The sequence below is a fragment of the Amia ocellicauda genome, chromosome 9, assembly GCF_036373705.1.
Source record: "Amia ocellicauda isolate fAmiCal2 chromosome 9, fAmiCal2.hap1, whole genome shotgun sequence".
In the NCBI taxonomy this organism is placed as follows: domain Eukaryota; kingdom Metazoa; phylum Chordata; class Actinopteri; order Amiiformes; family Amiidae; genus Amia; species Amia ocellicauda.
Genome location: NC_089858.1, coordinates 18,052,406 through 18,070,264, shown reverse-complemented (window position 1 = coordinate 18,070,264; position 17,859 = coordinate 18,052,406). Strand labels below are relative to the sequence as shown.

General features: G+C 43.7%; 1 protein-coding gene across 4 annotated transcripts in view; it reads left to right on the top strand.

Annotated features, from left to right (window-relative positions):
• necab2 (N-terminal EF-hand calcium binding protein 2) overlaps nucleotides 1-17,446 on the top strand; it is a 90,985-nt gene extending 73,539 nt beyond the window's left edge. For 2 of the 4 annotated variants that reach the window (XM_066713574.1, XM_066713576.1), the window contains exons 9-13: nucleotides 251-307; nucleotides 9,768-9,880; nucleotides 13,089-13,166; nucleotides 14,604-14,695; nucleotides 16,193-17,446. In XM_066713574.1, coding sequence (XP_066569671.1) covers nucleotides 251-307; nucleotides 9,768-9,880; nucleotides 13,089-13,166; nucleotides 14,604-14,695; nucleotides 16,193-16,221 — 369 coding nt within the window. In that variant the 3' untranslated portion in view covers nucleotides 16,222-17,446. The remainder of the gene's footprint in view (nucleotides 1-250; nucleotides 308-9,767; nucleotides 9,881-13,088; nucleotides 13,167-14,603; nucleotides 14,696-16,192) is intronic. The other 2 variants (XM_066713577.1, XM_066713578.1) reach the window with 1 other exon arrangement.
• Nucleotides 17,447-17,859: the final 413 nt, after the last annotated feature.

Here is a 17,859-nt window from a genome sequence, read left to right as displayed (position 1 = left end):
GCAGTTCCTAGCACTGCCTACACATACATAATGTAGTTGGAAAGGCTTTCTCAAATTCTTATAATTTATTTAATAATTTGTTTATTTATACATATTATTTAAACATATATTTATCAATAGTCATTGTTTTATGCTTATTTATTGATTTATTCCTTTAGTTGTGAGAGGCAGTGCAGTCCCACACTGGTTTCTCCAGAACAGCCTGTTTGGTGGGAAATTCACGTGTGGTTCTCTGTGGTTCTTGTTGCAGACAGTGTGGTTTGACCTGCACCAGAGGCTAACAGACACTGATGGCACAGCCAGCGCAGTAAGTAGCTTTCTGTCGGTGGTGCTCCCTGGGGTCAGATCACACAGTGCTCCCCTCATCCTCGGGGGAAACCTTGGCCTTTGCAGGTGCATGCGAGTGGCAGCTCTCCCGCATCTCACTTGTCTGTTTCCGGCATGTCTGGCTTGTGTGTTTTTTGTTTTGTTTTTTTACAGTCCACACTTGGCCCGCTCATGATCAGGTCCCGTCCCCATGCTGCCATCACCACTTTCCACCTTGACTGACGCTCCTGAGCCAAGTCCCATCCGCCCAGTCCCACTCCGCAGCTGCTCAGGAGCCAGGCCACAGCCTGTCCCTGCATCCAGGCATAGCAGAGGTCAGTGTGGGGGCTCTGCACTTACCCCCAGATCTGGATCTAACATCACTCAGGATCTCAGAACTGTGTTCTGTGGTGCAATTCAAAGAGATCCCAAACTTGACAGAGCTTGGGCACTAGCCAGCGATCCCATCCCAAAGGCTTCAGTGGCTCACACTAGGGAACAGCCTGGACCTCTTATATGAGGCGGGCCTGCAACAGGGTGCATCCTCGGGCCCCAGGCTGCAATAGACTCCACAGCCTGGTTAAGTATCCTGTGACCATGAGCATGAGCATGTGTGATGTCATCGTGCATGATCCATGAACCAAAGTGCTTTTCCTCCAAGAGTTAAAATCACCAGCAGGAAATAAAGTCTTATATAAACTGTACTGCGCAACTGAGGAGAAGAACAAATAAATTGTGAATAGCCATGAATATAATCTGAGGACTATGTATAATGCTCTTCATTTGCTTCATAACACATCATGCTGTAAGCCATTGGGTGAGAAAGAGTGTTGCTTTCAAATTGTGAGTCACAGTAAAGTACGCTTAAAGGATGTAACCCTTGCAAGCAGGGTTTAATATCAATCAGCTGAGTCACTGAGCTGTGAACACCCACTGTCCAGTTACCGTTTTCTCTTCTGGCAGGGGAATTTATTTACATCTTACAGCTATGGTGTTAGGACATCATTAATTTGTGTGCAAATTCTCTATATAAAGAAAGATATCATTTTTAAAAGCTTTTTTCTTCTGACTCTTTTAGTTAAATTATTTAAGTTAGTTATGCATAGTTACTATATCATTTCAGTATTTGTTTATGTATTAGTTTATTTATTTATATAATTTATTTGTTTATAAGTTTTATTATTCCCTTGTGTGGAACAGAGTCTCTTAGGGCCTTGGTAACAGCTATTTGGCAGAGGAGGTATCGAGCTATCTGTGATTCATTAAAAATGGGCCTGCAGCCTTTGGCTTTGTGAAAGCCTTGTGCACAATATAGTGGCTTTGGGTAGCCCTGCTTTCTCTCAGCAGAATACATTAAGGAATTCTCAGCTCAGTCCCAAGAATGCGAAAATTGATTTAGCTCTCGCATTATGCTTGAAGAATCATAACAAATTGAATCATCCTTTATTACCCAGGAAATATATATTGCACTCGTCCTTGTCAGCTTTGACGCTGTCCCATTTACAGCTCCAAATGGGATTACCAGAAGCTTACCTGACAGCTTAGCAGGTGATTGGCACGTGGCTGTGTTCTTGTATTTATTTATTTATTTATTTATTTATTCGTTATGAGAACTGGGAGGCAGTACGCGTGAACCTAGCAGCTTGGGATTGACAGGAACGCTAATGCCTATCTACTGAGCACCAATCCACCATCCTCCTCAGCATTGCACAGCTTTTCTGCAGAGAATAAATCACATTTAACAACCTGCAGGTAGGCCTTGTGCTCCGTCAGTGCATTTTACTCCCTTTGAGTTTAGTCAGCCTCATAATTGTGAACCCTGTCCTGCGCAGTTAGAATAATTAACAGCACATGCGTTTTATCATCTGCGGTTAATTGTCCAGCTGGGAAGACTCCTCCGTGCCAGAGCACTGGGATTCGTACGTTTTCCTGGCAGCTGACTGGCGCCACGGCTCGCATGGTGAATTCGGAGACACCGACCTTCATGTTAGACTGCCTGACTCCCATGGTCACAAGTGCTGTAAAACCGCAAGGGCAGTCACTGAAAAACTGGACATTCTCCAGCGTTTTGAATAATCGATTTAGAAGTGAAAAGTAAGAAAAGTTCCAGTAGAAGCATTGAGTAACCTTGACTCCCCTCTTTCACAGATTTTTCTTTAATAATTTTTTAAAAGAAATCTCACAATGTCTCTTGTACCACAAGGACATGTTTTTGATAACAGGATAATAAAGCTCAAATGGTGAGATGGGGGGGAGGAAGCTGCATAGTCCAGTATGTTGTTAGATACCTGCTTGGAGAAGAGCAGTTTCTGCTTTCTGAGGTCGAGATCCAGAGATTAGAGTGGCAGAGACGGGTCTGGAGATCAGCTGCTGCTCTTCTGACTCCAGGAGGGACAGCAGGAATGTGTCAGCGGTGGCATTTAATGGTGACGGACAGTTTTGGCAGCATGTCTTACTACTGCCTCTGCTTTCTCTGACTCTCTTGACACTCGCATCCTCCCTGGCAGATTTTGCAATCAGCGGCCTTGTGTCACCCCTTGTACCTCAGCACAAGCTGCCCAACTGTCAGCAGGGAGGAGCGGGGGGGTTGTTGCTCGTTCAGAGAAGAGCAGCGTAACACAGAGTCATACAGGGGGAGAGCTGGCAGGGCTGTGCAAGGAGTTATTAGACACATCCCAGTTACATCTCCTTCATCATAGCGGCACTTTGCTAAAAAGTAAGACAAGAAAACAAGACAATAGAACGGCATATCCACTATGATTTTTTGTGCATGCTATTCATCTGCAATACTTCATTACCAAGCAACAGAGACAGTTAGCCAGCTTTCAGGAAAGCTTTTTATTCACCATTTTAACTGTTCACTGACCCCCTGAGAGCCGCCTCGAAGAGTTTTATTTTTAACTTCCTTCAGAATAACACGGCATGGTTTTGCCAGGCAAGATTGAGTCTTGATTGATCTAAGTAGGGCACACCAATGTGCTCTGCCCTTCCCTGTCCGCAGACAGCTGACTATAACCTCTCCATGGTTCCTCTGTGCCTTCTGCAAGACAGTAACACTCACAAAGAACAGTATTATTCCCTTCTGGATTTTAATCAAAGTAGTGGTTTCTTGTTCGGGTTCAGTAGTGTTATACTAAGAAAGCTCAACACAAACTCAACAACATAGTGTACAATACCAGGTAATTATAATACCTTATTACATGCTACCACTTCCGACTCCTGACAAAAAAGAAAACCTTAAAAGAAAACCAAAGGTGACTAAGAACATTTTCCGTAATGTTATTTTTTACTTGTCAGCTTGTGTCTGCAAGTGTTTCGCTGTGCCAGCTGTTATTGTTGAGCTGTGGCACTCTAGACTTAAAATGCCACCTTAAATATACATTTGTGAACAGGCAACTATGTCAAGGCTGTACAAAATGTATACAAATTACCTTAGTAAGATATTTTCAAAGAGCCCAATTGAGAGAGTCTGCTTTGTTTGCCTGGGACGGCAACATTAATCCAACAAGCCTTCAAAGCTCCAAATATGTATATTTTTTAATATCATGAGACTTGAAAAAACAGACTTAAAATAAAGCAGCAAAGAAATAACTATCCATGTCACAAGAAAAAATATATATAATTCCTCTACTGTGGGAAAGCGAGTTCAGAAAGAGTCTTGGAGAATATCCATCTGACAGGTGGAGGTTTTTATTTTTTATGGAGTTATTTAAAAAGAAAAACGAGAGAGAATTGCATCTCTGGTGCCTTACAGGGTATCGGTATTTCTCTTCCCTTGTGTTTTTAGCTTTGAGAACAGACTCGTTTCTTCTGCGATGAGGAGAGATCAATAGGTCAATTAAAATAAGTAAGTGAGAGGCAGCTGTGCCTGGGCTGGGGAAGAGAGAGCAGCAGCAGTGAGTATTGCTGGCCAGGATCTCTGTTGACATGCAAAGCTGTGCGAGAAGGGGGAAAAAAAAAATCACAGAGAGAAGTGGTGCATCTTGGGGCTGGGGGGTTAGCTAGTGCAGGATCTCTCAGTCACCATGGCAACTGTGGAACTCAGACATTTCTTGTAGAAGCCCCCCGAAAAGCTCCCTCAATTACAGGAAATCCTCTCTTCCCTGGAGCCTCACCACGACATAACTCACACCTGCGGTTCTTCTGTATTTCCCGCGAACCGAAAGACACAGCAGCCCCTCTCCAGAACACCCCCCCTCTGCATACCAGCCACCAGCATGTATGCGTGTTGCCATGCGATTCTGTTTTGAATGCCTGTGTGGAGCGCACTAACATGTGCCCCTCCTGCTCTCCGCAGACACACAGTGCTCTCAACCTGTCATCATGAGCAAGGTTCCTAGTTTTCCCTGATAAAAACATTGAAAATCAGTTTTTCTGCGATTCAAATATAACATTAAAATTAAGTAATCCTAACCAGAATATACACAAACACAATATATTGAGTTAAACTAAATGATCACCAGAGGATGATGTTGCATACAATGCGGAAATTACATTCAGTGGTGAACAAGCTAAAAATTCAAAATATATTCATCAGCATAGTTTAAACATAAAAATATATATTTTTTAATAAAGAAAAACTACATTCTCTGACATTCTCTGTCAACCTGAGAATTCTGTATTCTGCAGCAAACCATTAACTCGTCCTGATCAACAGGCGCTGTCCGTCACTCTCCGGGGGCTCTGGAGTGAGAATGCCTCTATCCTCAGCCTCTCGGGACGACATGTGGGTCTGCCAGTCTACACACATGTTTTAGCAACCCGGTTGTGATTGCCCTAGAGGCGTGTGATACAATAGTACAGAACAGAGTCATACCATTACTGCATTGTTTCGACACAATTCTTGGTTCAACATCAACACATCCAGTTAGACCTGTTCAATTAAACAGTTTCTCTTTTCTGTATTGGGACCCAAATTCAGCCCAGTCAGTATAATATTAGCTTATCTTGGAATATATATACATATGAAATATGATATATATAAGTAATTTATGTTTTTTTGGAATTGTATCTTTATTAAAATATATAAATATATAAATGCCCTTGAAAAAACATTTTTATGCTGTTTCTTCTATAATTCCCAAGGGAAGATGGCTGCAGAGTTGGAGAGAGCTGCTTACAGAAGTTGTTAATGGTTTCAATTAGTTTTTATAGTTCCCACCTGCCAAAATGTGTACATAAAACCAAACTGCAAAATCCCAGAAGGAAGATGCAAATTCTGAGCAAGATTGTCCAAGTGAGACCACAGCACTGTGAAGCTGCTATCTGTGGTTTAATTACAGGGCTTTGCAAACAACAGCACCGCTCCATCTCTTGCACATATAACACATAATTATAAACAATTGAGAGAGGGATTTACCTCATCAGGTACTCTGTGATTTAGCAGGTAGCGTTTGACAGCAGTCACATCTGCAGCACCAACAAAGCAGTCTGTGCTGGCATTTATTTAACTGGCATCGACAAGTTAAGTTGATGTGTGGAAAACAGTTATCAAGTGCACACTTTGCCTCATTAGAAAAGCTCTCCTGTTTTAATTTGAAACATAGATATAGTAATAGGTGCAGTAGGGGAAACGTAGAAAATGTCTGCGCCAGTGAAATAAACACCAGCCCCGTGCAGGAGGCCCTGCATGATGCATTCAGATCTCCCAGGCATTGTTGTGTTGTGCATGCTCAGTTTGGTGCTTGGCCTTGTCTTATAGGCAGAGTTGGCAAGGGGAGCCGGTTGTTTGAGGACTTGGGCAGGCTTCTGGTCCTGGAGTGGCCAGGCTGGGGTCCTGGTGTGGGGGATGCTGTTGTGTGGGGCCAGGGGGGAGGTAACAGTATCAGTATAGCAACCCAGGCAAATCGGCAAGCAGAAGTCTGAATCAGATATGTCAGAGCGCAGAGGAAAACCGGCCCCAGCCAAGACAGCGAATCTTCACATTAAGTAGCGAATGGGGCAGAAGCAGACATTTAATCTTGTTTCTCTCCCACGTTTCGCCTCTCAACCTGGTCACCCTGCCCACAGCCAGGCTCAAAATAGAGCGATTCCTTGTGGAAAAGCGGCTCATTATAGGAGCTGAGCACTCTCACTCCGCAGGTTAATTGACTGGCTGGATACACCGCGTCTCACTCCACTGCATTCAGAGGTCAGCTAATATAAAACAGCACCTTATTAACTACAGTCCTACTGAACAGCTTGGTCTGCACACGATCCAGGCGATGGCAGTGTGCCTTCTCTCCCCTGCAGTAATTGCTGTGATGCTGCTGTTTACAGGCACTGGGTGTCTGGGTCAAATGGAAACTGATTCCCTCTCCTTGTTTCTCTGCTTGAGATTTCTCCTGCACTTTCTCTTACCGTGACACAGCCGGCTCTGCCCAGACATTGATCTGACAGGGATAAAACAGTTTGTTTATGTATTTTGTTTTTCAAAAGAAACAAAATGACAGCATGATAAATATTAGGGACTCTCAGACTATTACAGAACAACTGTGTAACAGATTACACGGCTGAAGTGGTGACATCTAGGTGTGTCATGATACCATGAAATCCATACAAATAATAACGCATTGGGAGAGAACTCCAGTAGGGAGGAAAGGAAGGGGATGCTGTGGCTGTTCAGGGCAAGGGGTTCGAGTGCGCTGCTGTGAGCAGGGCTGTGTGCAGAGACTGCGGTCCTTATTAGACCTGGGGGAGAGGCTGAGGGATCCAGAAGAGGCTGAGAAAGTATACTGAAACTAAAGGGGGGAGAGAACTGAAAAAGAAGGAAGAGGAGGAGATAGAGGTGAACAGCTGCAGTATCGCTCCAGGGTTCTGGAAGAGTGGCGCTGCCTTACTGGAGGGGGGTCTGGGAGCAGCTCTGTTCACCGCAGCTGTAACCTGATGGAGGGACTTAAGCAGCCAGATGTGTATGCAAATGATAGCCGACAGAAGAACTGTGAAGAAAAAACACCACCTGCTGCCTTTGAACTGAGTGTGGAAGCAAGCCTCTCTCTGCTCATCGCTCTGCTGGGCCAGTGTTCTGCACCACGGGGGTTTAGTGGTGCCTCAGCCCATCCATGATGGCCTTCAAGAGGAGTCTCACAACATCGTGCACCTGGAAAAGTTGGTCATCAGTGACATTCCTGCAGTGGAACTGTAGACCAGCCCTCTGGCGCCCTCTGCTGGGCCACCACATCAACAGCATCGCTCCAGAGCACCGCAGGAAACGTGTAGAGTTGGCTGGGGTAACGCCAGTCCGCAATCACCAGATTCCTGCTGGTTTTATATGTGTGTGTCGCACAAAAAGGCCTTAGGGTGTTAAAGTCCTGAAGACCCTCTGGTCCTCAATTGACTGAATTTGTCAATTCCTGGTGGAGTTATAAAAATAATTGCGTAGAAATAGAGATCACAAAGTAATATATGTTAATTATATACAGTATGTTTAGTAATATGCTGAGGAAAAAAGGAATATGTGCGAACGTGTGATTGAGAGGCACAGGAATAGCTGCCCTATGTCTTATTTGTTTTTTTTAAACTGTATTTGGCGTGACAGCACAATCAAGACTGAGCTTATTTATGATTCAGACTTCAATAGACCAACAGCGTCTGAAGTCGTTCCTCCCAAATAAAGAAGTACATTAAATTAGCCTTGTGTGGAGAGAAATACTTCAATATTTTTTCATTAGATTTGGGTCAGCTCCTCCCAAACTACAGACTGCAGCAGCCAATTCCACCAGATAAAGGGAGTTATGAAAATCCCCTCGGCGAGCGTTATACCCAGCCTGGCTGCTGCACTGAAGGAATCTCAGGGCTGCCGTTTAGTGAATCTGCATTTTCAACGATACATTAAATTAACTGATCTATCACAGTGCAGCATCATTGCCTTTTCAGCATGTGCTTGTGAATGTGAATGTTTTTTTAAAGAGGGTATGTCTCCATCATTACCCACATGCCTCTTGCTGCCGGGTACCTCAGATTAAGAGAGACTAATGCTGTGGAAATCAACCCCCCTGTAGCTCCTGTTCCTCAGTGTGGCTTACCTACATACACCACCTGTCTAGTTTTCTACCTTAAGTGATTTCCAGGATTCTTGATCAATCTTTTATGTAGTTTGAAATTGTATTTTATGCTTAAAATAAATCTAACAAGGGAGAGACTGTGCGATGCCATCCAGAACCCCCCCATCCTTTGACGTCTTGTCCTATTTTATGCATATATTGCGTATTCCAACCATATTCTGACTCAGTGTCAGCGTTGTTTCTGGCAGTGTACCAGGCATAGATTTATTATAGGCCTGGAGTGAATTTTTAATGCATTGATTGACTGCAAGTCTGAAAAATGAGAAACAACGACATATAGGCTTTGCTGTGCATCTGTGTGTCTGTGTGTATCAGAGCCTGTCTGCCCAGTAGGTATGGAGAAGCGTGCTGCTGTGTTGGGATCACACTGCAGTCTGTCCGGTGAAGTGAGTACCAGAGCGTGGGCTGTACTGCCCATATTGGAGACCACAGACGTCTACCGTATGGCTCTGGGCTTTTTATTCATTTAGAGCGGTCATTAATGCAAAGCCAATGCACTACGGCATGCCTATACAGGGCAATTAGCATCCTCGGGCTGCAGTGCTGCATTTGCACAAAGGGATTAGAAGAGGATGGGGTAGAGTGAGCTGGGAGGCTCACTGTTTAAAAGCATTGCCCCGGGCTGAGCGGAGACACGTCCCTAATGAGAGCTTGGCTCGCAGCATTGTTTCATCCTTGTCCTGTTCTGCTCACATGTTCACACACACAGAGGTGCTTGCTAAGCGTCCATTCAGGGAGACAGTTTACAAGTGACACTGCCACATGGACATGGAGAGCAGGAAAAAAAAAGCAAATCCATTATCCAATTTATGTAATACAAATTAAAATTGCCAGCACTCATTAGACCTGTAGTGTTGTGCTGTTCGGTCCCAGTCCGAAATGAAATACAGCATGTCTTAGATCTCACAAAAATGTGTTTCCCGTCAAACGACACGATGTCCTCCCAGGCCTGCCATTCCATTTTCTCTCATTGGCCGCTGTGTTGGGGTCATGACCCCTGCTGTGAGATCCTGCCAGCACTGCCTCTCACACGGCCTTGGACTCTTCAAAGCAGCCGAGGGATGAGGAAACGGTGGAGGGCTCCATGGCTGGACTTCTCCTCCAGAGGAAACATGACAGATTTGTCAGAGAGCATGAACCCTTGTGAGCGATTGTTCTTTTCAACTTGTCTGTGCGCAACCCACAGTGAACAGCAGAGCTCTCCCGGGACAATGTGCTCCATTTTAGTAAATCAGTAAATTGGTAAATAATAATCTAACACAAACACAAATATTTTAACTTCCTTCATGCATTCCAGTGCTGCAGCCTGGGTTTTCCCCCCAAGGTTACACAGTGAGAGTCTAATAATATAAGAGCAGAGCTTTTCAGTCCTCCTGGACGCTGTCCCCCGAGTCACGCTGTGTGTCTGTCTCCCTCCAGTCTCTGTACCTGGTTCGCCAAGAGATGACCGTATCCCAGAAGCACCTGGGGGAGTTCTGCGATGCCCTGAAACAGTACCTGAAGAATGTGTCCACCCAGCGCGACTGCTTCCAGTAAGTACAGGAGCCTGCAGTCTGCTCTTCTTGTTGATGTTGCATTAACAATCAATTAGTCAATCTTAATGTTATAGAGTGCTTTTCCCAATGCAATGCTTCCAAACTCCTTTGGTGACACACATTATTTTGACAATACAAAAAAAATGAAAAAAACAGGCAATTGTTAATCACAGTATCTCTTGTTCCACTTCTCCGGGAAATACTGTCTTATGTCTTCTGTTCTCCTTGAGCTCTCTGTTACTTATTACTTAATTAGACCTTAAGTGAAATGCCGGCTTTTATATATATATTTCGCATTTGTTTTTAAAGACCACTAGTTAAAATCTCCCCAACGTTTTATGAGCCAAAAAAAGGAAGGTACAGGAAATTAATTAAATGGAGTTTTAGTTTAAGCAGGGGTTTAATTCGGTAATTAAAGAGCTCAGCTGGAAGAAAAGCCAGAGAAACATCTTGCCAGGAGCACTTGGATGGGAAAGACTGGTTTAGCATTTTGCTACAAACTGCACCTGGGCCAAGATTCTAGACTTGTTAAACATTCTCTCAGAAATCCTCCTGCAGGGAGCTGAGAACGAAGCTCACATTTAAATGATCGTGATAGTGTCGGAATAACAACTGTAACCCCCCACAGGTAATCTGAAAGCTGTAACTGTAACCGTAACTCTGTGGAGGCCCTGTGCTCACCTGCCATTTGCTAAGATTTGTAATATTGACTATAGACCCCGATTACCAATGCTCTCCGCTTCTTATTGACCCCGGCCCCAGTTTGAACTGCATCTCCTCCCTCGTGTCCGTAAGAGGACGGACAGGCCCCTGCGAGGGAAGATGCATGCCTCCCCAAGCCCGACCAGTCTCAGTTAGTTAGTGTGCAGTCAGCTGTGAGGATTAACGATGCACCCAGACCCGCAGTATAGCTCTGACATTTCAAGGCTGTATTGATTTCTATGTGCGGAAAGCCTGTGAACTCTCATGCACCTCAGTGATCTAAAATTCACAAAGAAACGCTGCTAGGGGGCGAGCAAACCGCGCCAGGACTTTGTTCACCAGGCTCTTGCCATTCACTGAGGTGGTGTTCACAGAGACAGGGGTGTGCCTCTGTAACCCATTTTCATACGGCCGGAAGACCCCACTCGATATCAAAAGGAGGCTCCGCGGCTGATTTCTGTTGCAGGGCTTTGCCTTCTCCCTATGCTGAGTGCAGGGGAATAAAGGATAGAGAGAGAGAGAGAGAGAGAGAGAGAGAGGGAGAGGGAGAGAGGGAGATGGTACAAGCAGCATTTTCAATAGTGCTGGCGTCAGGTGTCTGTAATTCAGCTTTGAAGAAGGGCACGGGGAAATGAAACTGACATTTTTCATTTCTTTAGGGGAGCAGCAGCTGCCAAATGGGACAATAAGAAGATCATTTTAAATTGAGTGGATTAGCGCTGGAAATCTCTTCCGACTACAGCACCACACACACACATATCTGAAGTACATTGACTGTACCAATCAGTATACGTTTGGCACCAATGAAACTGGGTCAGCACGCTGCTCTTTCACAAAATGTTACCACTGACTATCATCTGACAAAATTGACTACAGTGGCAGGTCCCTGTGTGGTGTAGTGATATAGCGTACTGCACTCTTCTGATGTGCCAATACAAACTGGGACCTTTTTTCTCTATGTCTCTATCATGTCTGTCAGAATGCTGCCGCCTAGTGGGTCAAAGAACAATTACAATATAACTGACTAATATAATCCACCTTTACTTTGAAGTGCATCTTGCGGTGTGTGGTACGGTGTGAAGAAATCGTTTATGAATTAAATGATATAACTCCGGTACAAAAAGAAGGGTCTTTTGAAAACTAGTTCCCTAAACTTTTGCTCAAATTTAACACTTGCTCCAATTGCCTAAATCAGAAGTTCCCAAACTGGGGGGATTTATGGGGGGGGGGGGAGCTGACACCGGGTCTCGGTACCGGACTCTTCATCTCCAGTCCTGGCCAATCAGAAGAGAGGACTGTCAGACGAAACACAGCAGTTTATATGAGCTGATCATTACAGTCCAATAAAGACATCAGAATAACTCGCAGCTCCAACATGTCATCGACTCTCTGCTGCAATATTGTTGAAACGCATTACATAAAATGCGAAATAATGCAATGTGACAATATTTGCAATTGCCTGAAGTTCTAAGAAGTTTAAAATACTCATCTAACACAACAACTCTGTTACATAAATTCGCAAACATACCTGTGCGTTCAAGTTCCAGTGAAAACAAAATATCTAGCAATAGCTGGCTGTGTGTTTTAACAATATTAGTTTGTTGCTCCTCTTCCTTTTCGGTGGGTTAACATATCAGCTGTAGATTTGTGGTATATTAATTGCGCTGCACATATTATACACTTAACAGTGTTTTCATTTACTTTGTCAAAGTATTTCCACGCAGAAACTCTCTGAGAGGAAGCCATTGGTCGCGTTCTTGTAGCGCCGCAGATCTGCGCAGAGCTGCACAATTCCACCGATCCCATTGGCGGAGTCGCGCAGATCTGTCATTGTCAGCCAATCACAGACAAGAAATAACAAATCCCACCCTCCCGTCAATCTTCATTACAGCTACATAGAGAGCTGTCAACCGTACAGGCTTTAAAATAAAATCATTATTATTATTATTATTATTATTATTATTATTATTATTATTATTATTATTATTATTATTATTCGGTCTCATCCTATTAAAAACTACTGAAAGTGTATTAAATGGAAAGAGAGCGTCACTGTATCTTCTGTAACTATGTTGATTCAGGCTCATCCGTACTAGATGGAGTAAGAATGGGTTCATGCATAGAGAGATTCCAATGTAAATGGCCAAATAAAATTGTGAAAAGTAAAATGCAAACAAGTTTTAAAGTATATTCATCCTTGGTAAACGTTAGGGCTTTCAAAAAAAAATGGTAATGTAAATATGAATGTGTGGGACATGGGGCAGGGCGGGAACTGTGACCCAAATGTTTTTTGGGGGGTGCCACCCGGATAGATTTTGAACCACTGGCCTAAATAACCTCACAAAACTCAAGAGATAATTATCAAATTGGCCAGTTATCCTGTAATGCTCCCCTTTCCTTTCAGTGCAGGGGAACATTGGAGATTTTCTCTTGTATACAAAATTCCTGCAGGAAGTGGGGCTGGGCACTCTCTGATAAACATGTCTTTCTCCTCTTTTCCCAGCGTCACCGCAGTGAGACTTCCAGATGGTATCAGCTTTGTCGTTTATGAGTTTTGGGAAGGAGAGGAGGAATGGAAGAGGTAATGTGTTTCTCGATTTCTAATTCTTTTGCCAAGTGGGCAGAGATTCTCAGGTTTCAATTGATTGTTCTGCAGTCAGTTCTCTCCTCTACATCACGTTCCCCAACTGTTTTCTTCCTATCCTAGCTGTGGAGTGTTTTTGTCAGGGACACGGCGGTGGCAGTGTGGCGGTGTGGCTGGTGGCCTAGTTTTTTAAATCTTTGATTGCCTGTGTTAAACAACGAGTTTCTTCAGCACGGTTACTATGGCAGCACCGTCTCTCCACAAGTGGTCCACTTTTCGATCTAGATATGAGAAGCCACATTTATTGCTTTTTACTATTTAAAAACCCACTTTCTTCCAGTGCACAGGCTTTTAGCACATCAATCTAATAACCATGAAGCATGGCTGTCATTACAGCATTTATACAGGACCTTGATTGTATATCTCTGGAAAAGTCAATGGAGAGTGTTTTGGATCAAGTCAAGCTTAGAATTGATGTTAGTTTAACTGAATTGCATTTTTACTGCCTGTTGTGCACTCACTGTGTCTCTTTCAGGACTTTATTCTGTGGGGAAAATAGGCTGTAGAATATAGGCTGGTTCTGAATTAGCTGAAATTTAAGAACATGTTTAAAAAGTCCTCAATCTTTATCGTCCACATTTAGGTAATCTTTCCATCTCTGTTTTTGTGTGTTATACATACTCCACCCGGGCACGGTGGTCTCTACGATGTTAAGCAGATATCCTTCTGGTTATATTGTACATAATAACTAACAGAATTGATAATTTAATTGATTTTGGATTTGCTGACTATAACCACACCCTACTGATGGGACAGCCTTAGTCTCCCCGGTGGCATTCCTCTATGACTATGTTAAAAGAGAGAAAAGCTAATGCCAGAGAGGTTAGTCCCTTTCATACGAAGCTTCCTGTAGTACCACTGTGGCCCACTGTTGGAGGACTCAGATATATATATATAATTTTTATTATTATTTTTATTTCTTGGCGGACGCCCTTAACCAGGGCATCTGCCAAGATTCAGATGCCCTCTACCGCCTGTCCTATTAGGCAATTCATGCCACTCCCCTTATGCAAGAAAAAGCTTTAATGAAAAAATGTTTGACACAGCAGCAGTGTTTCTGCCGAGCATTGTCATTTGTCAGCGCTCCCTTCGTATGTTGGAAATGGAAACCAATGGAAAACATCCTCTGGAAAGCATTGCTGTGCACTATTCCCAACCACGGTACAGGATCGATCTCTCACAGTCTCTTATTTTTTTTTAGACTGTCACTAAGATTATTTTAAGAGGGCTTTACATGTTTAAATTTTGCTCCACAGCTAATTAATGTCCCTGTGTGTCACAGCATTGTTTAACCAGCACAATGTCTTTATATCTGTGTCCGTCTGTCTGTAGATACAGCAGTTGTCCTAACAGTCATGTGTGCTCTTCCCTCAGGCATCTCCAGAGCGTGCCCTGCAAGGTGTTCCAGCATGTGAAAGTGGACACGCTGTGCCAGCCTGAGGCCCTGTCCACTGTGGCCGTGCCATGTGAGCCCCTTGCATCTCCTAGAGTGACACACGCACACGCACACGTACAAACACACACACACACACACACATGTACACGCGCAATCACGCACACACACACAAACACACACACACACACACACACACACACAGGCAGTCATCTCAGCCAGCCTTTGTTGAGGACCTTTTGTGGATGAGATTGGCAAATCTAAAAAAGACTGACCTTTCATCTCAAGGGACAGCCATCATAGCTGTATACAAAGCTGTGCCTCACAAAGCACTCAAGAGTGGAGGGGGGAGTATATAAATAGTATTACAGGTTGAGACAACAGAGGAACAAGATCTCTGCAGGGGCAAGGAGCTTAAAATCACTGCTGAAGAAAAGGTCTCCATTTCTCCGTTTGCTAATGCCAAGGTGCAGAGAGGGTGGCCTGTAAGTGTGGCAGCCATGTGGAGGGAGACAGTGCAAGTTCACAGACAGAGTGCCGTGACAGCAGGAGCTAAAGGCCACCTGGGAGAGAGCCATTGTACCATCCCTGTGCTGCGGCACTAGTCCTGTATGCCAGCTGAAGTCTCTCTGTGGGAACAGTGTTTGGTTGTCCCGTAGGCTTCGGGGGGGGAAAATAGGAAAGTAGCAGCAACACCTTTGTTTTTTCCCCCAACAGTCTTGTTATGAATTCTTACCTTCCTACATCTTTCTATATCGGTCCCGGTATACAAAATGTTCTCTTTCATAACTAACAAGAGTGAGCGGGAACTTCAGGGAATAATCCAACGTCAGAAGTGTTGCTTCTTTTCGCATTCCAGAAGCCCACTTGTTCTTTGTAGACGTGCTCATGTCAGAGCTGTGAAACCAGGGAGTGTCGGAAATGTAAAGAAAACTGGAAAATTGATGAAAGGAAAAAGATAGGAAAAAGACCTGAACAGAAAAATCATAGGTATAAACACTTAATTTTATTGTCTCTGTGGGCCATCTTGTAGGGTCACATTCTTCACCCTCTGTTATTCAATTGAATCAGATATTTGCTTAACTAGTCAAAAATCTAATTAGATGTAGTCACTGATGACAGAAAGCTACCCATAAAGAGTGGAGGCTGTGCGTCTCCTGGTCCAGGGTAACTGCAACAGCCAAACAATTTGGATGGTACAGGAACAGGGGGGCACAAACCAAATCCTGGGGGGCTACAGGGTCTCTGGGGTTTCTGTCTGTTAATTACCTGGTTGAATTAAAGATTCACTTTAATTTGTCCCCCCACCCCCATTGTCTGTAACCTGTTGGTGAATTTAAAGAGACCAAAAACCCTGGCCCTTTGAAGACCAGAGCCCTGGGCCTTCCCCTGACTTCACACATCACTTGCTTTGCTGTAGGCCAAGAGTGAACCTACCAATCATAAATCCAGAATTGTGATGCTTGATGGTGGCATTCCCTGCACCATGACCTGCTAAAGTGTTGACGTTCTGATCTGCTCTGGGCCTGGCCTGATCTGACCTGACCTTTGCCCTCTCTCCCCCACACAGCGGCCTGGTGTAGCCTGAACAGGGACTGACTCGAGCTGGAACTCCCCTCACAGACGACCCCCAGCTGCTGTCTGCAGAGCCTGCTCTCCGGTCTCTGTTCACTGAATACTCTCCCCCAAGGCAGAGGATTTTCTCGCATCTTTTTGTAATGACTTGTTTACAAACAGTGTCTGTTAGATACTTAACTGAGCACACCGCAGGGAATGCTGGGTCTGTGAGGGCTTTGTCATATTTCTGTCAAAGTGAAGGAAAACAAAAAAAAACATATATCCCACCAATCTGGACTGAGAGCAACTCTGAGCCACAACAATGGCAAATGCAGGAAACTTTTCAACAGTCTTACCTAAACTTAACACCGGCTCAATCAGTCTATCCTTCGTGGAACGGCACACTTTATATGAATGTATATACAGTGCTTTAAAAACAACTAATATAGAATATCTATAGAAAACGTACTGTTTTGATTTGCATCTTCTTTAGGAGCCCAGTGAGGTCACTTGTTGCTTTCTCTTTAGGTTTTCTATGGAGTGAATAAATAGCTCACGCTAGACTTACACCTTCTTATATTAACAGTGTCTGGTACTCGATCTATGGAGGTCAGAAAAACAAGCTAACAAAGAAAAAAGTATTATCTCTGTTGTAGCAGGCTGATTAAAATCAGTTGATAGTGTCTTAGTTAAAGGTTCATTTTCTGCTCTTATAAAGTTCCCTATTCTTTGCATATTAGATACTAGGGAATTATTGGCCTTGGTCAGGTGCAAAACCTTTTATTGAATTTTACAGAACCCATTGTTCCAAATGTTGGTTTTAAAATATCATAGATATTGTTTTTGTTTTCTCCAAGTAAATATTATTGCAGATAGCTGCTGTGTGTGAACAGTGTAATCTCACCTGGTTTTGCTTTCCTTCACTTTATGGCAAGTGCATGTAGTCTGGACGTCCAGTAACTTATTTGCAGTAGAAATTAGCTGTGCTACTTTAAATGGTTTTTGTGCATTTCTTATGTTCTTTTATAATCCTACAAATGACTGGATAGACGAGAAAAAAAGATGGAGAATGAGTCTGCAAAGTCACTTTTATGGCATTGTTTGATTATATACTACTTCTTATAATTCTGTATGTTTCAGTAAACTTCCTATCTCTCTTTAACTCTGGGAATAGAGAGGGCGGGGATGCAAGTATTATATTCCGTCTGAAAGTAGGTTACTTATCGCTCATGTACAGTAAAGGTACTATGAAACAATAAAACTTGAAGAAAAAAAAAGTGCTTGTTCATTAATGCTTGTATTCTTTTCTGTAAACAACTCTTGCAAAAGGGGAACAAAACTAAGAAATGATATGCATCGGTCCACAGAAAAATTCTTGAGGCTGTGAGTAATGAGAACCGCCACACCACAAAACCTTCCTGTGCCGTGTCAGCAATGCACGATCCGCCGCTCGACTCTGCAGCAGGTTTGTTACAGGAGGCACAATGCAGCAGCACTGGGCTTTTTACTGCGCTCTGTTGACGCTCTGTACCTCCTCAGTTTGTGTGTGTGTGAGTTTACTGTATTGGCATGGTGAGGATATGGAGAGTGGCCTGGTTAATACCCTAATCAGCATCTTCAAATCCTCACTTCGATTTGTCCACTTAAGAACGACCGCTTCTTCAGTACCTTCCTGTGCGT